Raw genomic sequence first — 7,764 nt, forward strand, 5'->3', positions numbered from 1 at the left:
TAGGTCGACAAGGCGGAATTGATGATGTCGACCTCACTCCGGCCGCTCCCCACCGACCGCTCTTCCTGGAGGTAATACCTCTGGAACTTTTGGATTTCTTCGTTGGCTCTGTATATGGCGTTGCGCACCATACTCTCGTTGCGCTCAATTGTTCCCGCCGACCGGTTTCATTGTACCGGCGACAGATGCGCCACCAATAATGATCGCCGGATTGGTTCGTGCCAACCTCCGGATCTTCGGAGATTGAAAAGAACACCTTGAACAATTGCTCCATCTCCGTCGGAGTGTACGGCGTGCGGACACCGCGAGTAGGAGGAGTCGGAGTTTGGGAGGGGCCTCTCGACCTCGCTCTAGGCTCGGGTGTCCACCCGTATTGCCCTTCAGGGGCATCTTGGTCGTCGATCGGGTAAGGCCGGTAGTCACCCGGAACTCCCGAACTTTGGGTTTGAGGAGGGGCCGCATATTTTGTTTCTGGACTGGGAAACGGTTGTGAACCGAACCAATCGGGATTCCAACCGTGGGAGCCCGGGGGTGATCGCCGTAGCCGGACATTATTATGTTGTAGGAGTGGAACAAAGATTGAGAATGGAAATCAGAGAATGTAGATGAGAATGTAAATGAGAGAATATAGATGAGAATTGTGTAGTGTGTGTGAATTTTTGGGTGTGAAAGTGGGGTATTTATAGATGAAAATGTGTATTTTTGGGGGAAAAAAATTGAAAAATAATTTAAAAGTGGGTAGAAAACGGATATAATTTTTTGGAAAGTGAGAAAATATATATTTTTTTATTTTTAATCGATTTTTTTAATAAAAACCAATTTTTTTTTAAAAAAATTAAATTGCCAATGACTATGCCGTTGCCAATCATCGCCTGCCATGTCGCCTGCTTGCTGGCACGGACGTGCTCGATGCATCGAGCAGCGCCGTGCCAGCGGCGCGAGTGCAGCGACGGACAGCGTCTCCGTGGCGCTGGCACAGACGGACGAACGAGCTGCAACTCGCCGTTGTGGAAGCTCTTAACCTCTTTACTTATAGATACAGTAGTTCTAGTATTTTTTTTCTTGAAAGAGGCGACCTATAAGTGAAGGTTGAATATGAGTATTTGGAGAAGATAAAAAATACAAGTCCCAGTAAATCAATAATTAATACTCCCTCCATCTTTGAAATACTCCCTCTATATCGCTTTAACAATCTTAATTACTTTTGAGCACTCGTTTTGTAAAAATGATAATAAATAGTTAAAATGCAGAAATGGTAAAATAAGAGAGAGAATAATGTAGATAAGACTTATCTACATTATTCTCTATCTTACTTTACCATTTCTCCACTTTAATTATTTATTATCAAGTTTACGAACTAACGAGTTCGTAAACTTGTAAACGAAATGATTAATAATTTCAGGACTCTGGCACTATTTGGATATATAATTAAATAAGAGTGAACTATATAAAATTTATAAAAATATGTAGCTATATATTTATTGCCTTGCCTTTTCGCTCGACTTCGGACAATGTCGAAGGATCCCAAAAAATGGTCTATATGTATGCTTGAAACAACATTGTTTGCCTTGCCCTTTCGCTCGACTTCGGACAATGTTGAAGCATCCCTAAAAATGGTCGATTTGTAAACGTGAAACAACATTGTTTCCAAACAAATTTCAAGCATAGGTTCTGCTCCAAGTGATTTTGCGCCCTCTACTTCTAATGTCACTTGAAAGCTGAATAGTACTTTGGTGAAGATGAATCATACAATTTGCTATACAGCATTTAATATAGTTACTCGTCAAACAATTACCTATACAAAATACTAGTAATTTTAATAATAGTAGTATCATTTTAATGATTCTTCTTTTTCAAGAATCGTGAAGTTCACGAGACGTAGAGTTAATTTATACTACCACTATTTTGATGAAGCTAGGCTTAGGAAACTACTCCTATAATCTTAAGCTTAAATGCTTAAATAGAGATTTCCAAGAAAATTAATATTTGAACACTAAAGAACTTTGACCGTTTTCAATTTCGAATTTTGTTTTTGAGCAAGCCGTAATTAAGGCTTTAGTAATTACTTCATATACTACTATTATAAGAATAAATACAAAGGTGTACTATTAGATTAATTTTGTTGCAAATAATATAGCAGTATATATTTATATTGCAAGATATCGGTATTAAGCATAAAGTAATTAAATTTTTTATAATTGGCGTGTGAAACTAGCAGAAAGAAGGGAATTTTATCTCTCTCCCAAACCTCCACCTCTATTTTTATCTCTCTCCCAACTCCAGATTTTGTCTATCACTTTGTTCTGCAGTGATCACACCGCCGTTGAAGAGCTTCTCCGACAGCAAATGTAAAATCAAGATCATCATCTCCGGCATTCACAACTAATTTAGGCGTACCCGACTTTTCCTCCCATTTAAATGGCACCACCGCATGTGTTGGTCAGAGGAATTTTGATTGAAAGAATTATTTTGTGAAGAGTATTTATAGATATTTTACTTTGTGGAGTACTCCACAAAGAGTCTTTTTGATTTAACTGACTTTTCATCCTTTTTATTTCAATGTTAATGAATATTGATTATAGAGTAAGGAAAAAATTAATGTGTTAATAAAATTAGCGTTAGAATGAAGACCAAACGATATTTCTTCTGTTATTACTTATTAGCTAGCTATTTTTATTTGATTTCATTATTCATAATGGCATTAAAAGTGACTGAGGTGTGCTAGTAACTAAAGCAACGGAAGTTTAATTGTACAAGTTCTTTAACAAAATCAGTTTTTATTAAATTTTAAATTAAAATGGCAGTTTTGTAAATATCTTCAAAACTCTCCTTTTATATATGTATAGATAGATAATAAAGGTGGGCGTAGTATTTTTCTCTCATATGTTTTTAAAAAATACTTCTTTATCTATATAATTAACATCATAAATAAATCTTAAATATTCACCCGTTCACCAACTTGGAGGAAATATGTATCTAGGTTATTTAAAAAGGGATATACAAATTTAAATATATAATTCAAGAGAGAAAAAATCAATAAAATTATTTAGTAGTAACTCTTAATATTTATTTAAGTTGGCATGCTGTGAATCCAATTAAACATATCTAACTAAAATCGTAGTATATATGATAAAAATATCACACTTCGCACGGCATATATCGCATAACCTATCTCTCCAGTCCCCACTCATTCGTATTTCATTCCTCCAATTGTATAAAACTAAGGTTTCTAATAAAATGAGAAGTTGAATTACTCTATATAATCAGAGAAACGACACAGAATCAACACAATTGACAAAATTCCATAAGTTTTTATTAAATCAGAAATGCATGCATGACAAACAACCTCACAACATACACAAGATTATAAGTAATCTCTTACAACATTGTGAAATCCAAATACAAGTACATAAGTAAAAAGAACTAATTCTTGGGAACCCAGCATCCATGGAGCCCATAAGGAAGACCATAGGGAAATTTAGCTCTAGCAATCTCTTCAAAAGTAGTTCCATCCAACACCAATGCAAATCCATCACCATTCTTCTGACTAACCATGGAGATCACAACACCTAAAAACCATAAATATGATATTAGTATACAACAATGAGATTGGATTGTCATAAAAAAAAGTAAGTACTAATTAAACTAACCATCATCTTCCTGAGCGGCACCAGGCCTAGCCACAAAGAAGGGCTCGGAGGGGATAGAGCCTTCCTCACACCAGCTCTTAGCCTTCTTGTCCACTAAATCAAGCTACACAACAAAATTATGGAGTATATTAAACACAAGAGAATATATTGTTATGCGAAATTAAATAGGGTAATTAACTAATGAATGAATGAATACCTTAGTAATGGTATTTGGGAAGTTGCAAGGCCTTTGTGCACCAGTAGCATAAGCATAGCGATATTTCTTCCCCAAAAAGTTAGGGTTAATGCTACACATATCCATGCCTCTGCCATGCTCATTTGGATCCAATGCTGCCTCTAACGTCCCATTTGGGCTCCCATCAATTGGAATCCTAAATCTCCCAACCCTTGATATATAAACAACACATTTTAATGTAGTAGTTAGTATAAACTCCATAAAACAACAAATTAATTAAAATAATTAAATAAACAGACTTTGCATCAGGCAACACATCTTGGCCGTGTAATGAGCGAAGATTATGGAGCGAAAGGTTAGGAAGAATGGCAGGATCAGCGTTATGTTCACAACAATCAGCAATAACGGCCGTCACTCTTCCATCTTCATCAGTCTCTTCATAAGCATTGATGAAATGAAACGTCACAAACGGAGGAACCTCCACACTCGCCACCTTCAATATAATTAAATTGATAAAACATTAATTAGTATTTTTAATAAATAAAAAAAGAGAGAGAATTAATAGAAAAAATAAACTTACAGTCTTGCCAGTGGCTTTGCACATAACGTGCATGTAGGCCTTGGAGTCAGGGAGCCATTGAAACTTATACAATTCTGTGGGCTCAGCCTTTAGCAAATTCTGAGGACAATACCTAAGTGGCATCTCCGGGACCACGACATAGTTCTCGGTGACCGGGAAGGAATGGACCCAGCCGGGGGATGGCCTGCCCCGACAATTGACCCGCCCCATGAGTTTCCTCTCATTGGTCCCGGGTTCCATCCTGACGACTTGGTGGCCCGGGTTGATTAGGTCGGGTAACAAAGTAATATACTCGGTATCAGTGACAATTGGGTGGGCCGCTTGAATGAGCCCGCCCAAATTGTCAGTATACTCAAACTTCCCCAACGTGTCCAACGTGTCGGGGTCGATCAGAATAGAGCCCTTTTGGGTCTCGGTCAAGCATAGGACTCGGCCATCGCCTAGCTTAACCACACCGGTCATGGTATTGTCGGTAAGCGAAGCCCCCGAAAAGAGCTTAGCAAGGTCGCCCATGTAGTCTAAGAAATTGTCGCTTTTAGGGCCATTATCGGAGAACTCACGGAAGCAAACTTTTTGATTCTTTTGGGCGGCTTTGTAGGCTTCAGACTCGATTTGGCGATGCCCCATTACGAGCCGCCCGCTCTCAAAGTTGAGGCGCACGAGCGTCGCGTACCCGTCGAACAGGTGCTGGAGGTTGTACTCTCCCACGTGCCATACGCCCGGACCGTTTCTTAGATATGTCCCGTTCTGTACCATCGGTTGAATTAATTAGACTAGCATGTCAATATGTACATTAAATCATAATATATGATCATCTAATTAAACATTTGATTTCGCTACTACTACTACTACTACTACTACTGTTTTATTGTAGTAGTAACAATCAATATCATTATATTTAGAGATTAAAAACACATATTATTTAGTTACCAGCCATTGAGGAATTTCTCCTTCGACTTGAAGCTCTCCTTGCCATCTCTCTTGCCTAACACTTGTAAAAGCAACATGTGTCTTTTCCTCATTACTTTCTTCCTTTGCAACCACTTCTGAAGCAGCTACTTTTGAGATGGTTAACAATCTCCCATTCTCATTCAAAACCCTATTCGGGAATGTTTTCCCAAATAACAACGATGAACAAGACTGATCATGTTTGCCTCGATGACTTTGACAGCTTCTTTTCGACTGATTGTTGAAGGATGAAACGATGGGAGAAATTCTCAGGGAAGCCATTGATTGATTGATGCTAAAAAGATGAGTTGATAAGTGTGTGTGTGTGTGTTTGATTGTGATTGTGATTCTGTTGAAAGAAACAAACGTATTTATAGGTGGTAATTACGGTTGGAAATAAATTTTATTTATAGTATACATATAAGATATAGTGTGTGTAATGTAATTTTATATGGGAACTAGCTATTGGAATATTGAATGCTGTGGTTCCATTTTCCTATAAAATCATGCACTCTTTGTAATGTAATTTTATATGGGAACTAGCTATTGGAATATTGAATGTTGTGATTCCATTTTACTATAAAATCATGCACTCTTTGTGGGCGAAATAGTTAATGTACTGGTAATTAATTTAATTGCTAAAGAGAAAATTCCCTTCTTTCTGCTAGTTTCACAAGCCAATTATAAAAAAATTTAATTACTTTATGCTTAATACCGATGTCTTGCAATATAAATGTATACTACTATATTATTTGCAACAAAATTAATCTAATAGTACAACTTTGTATTTATTCTCATAATAGTTGTGTATGAAGTAATTACTAAAACCTTAATTACGGCTTGCTCTAAAACAAAATTCAAAATTGAAAATGTTCAAAGTTCTTTAGTGTTCAAATATTAATTTTCTTGAAAATCTCTATTTAAGCATTTAAGCTTAAGATTATAGGAGTAGTTTCCTAAGCCTAGCTTCGTCAGAATAGTGGTAGTATAAATTAACTCTACGTCTCGTGAACTTCACGATTCTTGAAAAAGAAGAATCATAAAAAAGATACTACTACTATTAGAATTACTGGTATTTTGTACAGGTAATTGTTTGAGGAGTTACTATATTAAATGTTGTATAGCAAATTGTATGATTACATCCTCACCAAAGTACTATTCAGCTTTCACGTGACATTAAGAAGTAGAGGGCGCAAAATCACTTGGAGCAGAACCTATGCGTGAAATTTGTTTGGAAACAATGTTGTTTCACGCATACAAATCGACCATTTTTAGGGATGCTTCAACAATGCCCGAAGTCAAGCGAAAGGGCAAGGCAAACAATGTTGTTTCAAGCATACATATCGACCATTTTTAGGGATGCTTCGACATTGTCCGACGTCGAGCGAAAAGGCAAGGCAATAAATATATAGCTACATATTTTTATAAATTTTATGTTGTTCACTTTAATTTAATTATATATCCAAATAGTGCTAGAGTCCTTAAATTATTAATCATTTTGGTGGAATATATAGCATATTCACCATTTATAATAAAAGTGAAATGTGACTATTATTGTGGGACGAAAGTAGTATATCATAGTAAAAAATATTAGAATTTGATTGTTGTTTAGGGGGAATTGTTTGAGAGGTTTTTATGAATTGTTTGGGACAAAACAACACGAAAAATACATTGGAACTCGGAAATTTTTTTTAACCCATCATAAATTTATAACTGTTAACAAGATAGAACTTATTCTTAAAATATACTTAAAATTAAACACAAATCATTTTTAAATAGTTTTATGTTCCATTAAAATAGGTCATTTAAGATTTTATGGATTTAATGCGTAATTGTTAAAGTAAGAAAGAAGATGAAAAAATAATTGAAATTGCGTAGTAAATGATGAGATCCATAAAAAAATAAAGTAAAAGGAAGGAGCAAAAAGTTTAGGGTTAAAGTAAAAGAAAAAAGAGAAAAGATAGTTGAAATTGTGCAGTGGAAGTGTGACTCATAAATAATTAAGTAAAAAAAAGGAGAAAAAAGTTAAAATAAATGGATATAGACTATTTCTATGGACGGACGAAAAAGAAATTTGGTCTATTACTATGGAACGGGGGAGTATATGATTTAATGATATACCAGGAGTAGTATATAAATATTACCAACTCGGAGGAAATATATATGTATCTAGGATATTAAAAAGAGATATACTAATTTTAAAAAATTAGGTATAATTCGAGAGATAAAAAAACATTAAAAATAATTTAGTAGTAGCTGTGAATACAATTTAATATAACATTAAAATATTATATTATTAATATAACACTTCGCTAAAGACATTTGATCGGCCCGATAGTGAGTGCACTACTAACATATATATCTCTACAATCCCCACTCAACCATTCTTTATTATCTGTATAAAACAATAT

At 35.4% G+C, this 7,764-nt stretch overlaps 1 protein-coding gene across 1 annotated transcript; it reads right to left on the reverse strand.

The window, feature by feature from the left end:
• Positions 1-3,423: 3,423 nt before the first annotated feature.
• LOC121781645 (carotenoid cleavage dioxygenase 8 homolog B, chloroplastic-like) lies at positions 3,424-5,635 on the reverse strand. The gene is made up of 6 exons (XM_042179361.1): positions 5,336-5,635; positions 4,406-5,152; positions 4,125-4,318; positions 3,847-4,036; positions 3,651-3,753; positions 3,424-3,569 (listed from the first exon to the last, which is right to left on the reverse strand). Exons 1-6 carry the CDS (start codon positions 5,633-5,635, stop codon positions 3,424-3,426), a joined length of 1,680 nt encoding a protein of 559 aa, XP_042035295.1.
• Between the last annotated feature and the right edge of the window lie 2,129 nt (positions 5,636-7,764).

This window comes from Salvia splendens, chromosome 20 (assembly GCF_004379255.2).
Source record: "Salvia splendens isolate huo1 chromosome 20, SspV2, whole genome shotgun sequence".
Classification (NCBI taxonomy): domain Eukaryota; kingdom Viridiplantae; phylum Streptophyta; class Magnoliopsida; order Lamiales; family Lamiaceae; genus Salvia; species Salvia splendens.

What these genes read in the sequence shown, in the direction of transcription:
- LOC121781645 (XM_042179361.1), bottom strand. Translation starts at nt 5,635, where the DNA reads ATGGCTTCCCTGAGAATTTCTCCCATCGTTTCATCCTTCAACAATCAG. An exon ending in GCAAAGCCACTGGCAAGACT is followed by an intron (nt 4,319 to 4,405) that starts GTAAGTTTATTT and finishes ATTATATTGAAG; the next exon opens with GTGGCGAGTGTGGAGGTTCC. An exon ending in GATGTGTTGCCTGATGCAAA is followed by an intron (nt 4,037 to 4,124) that starts GTCTGTTTATTT and finishes TTATATATCAAG; the next exon opens with GGTTGGGAGATTTAGGATTC.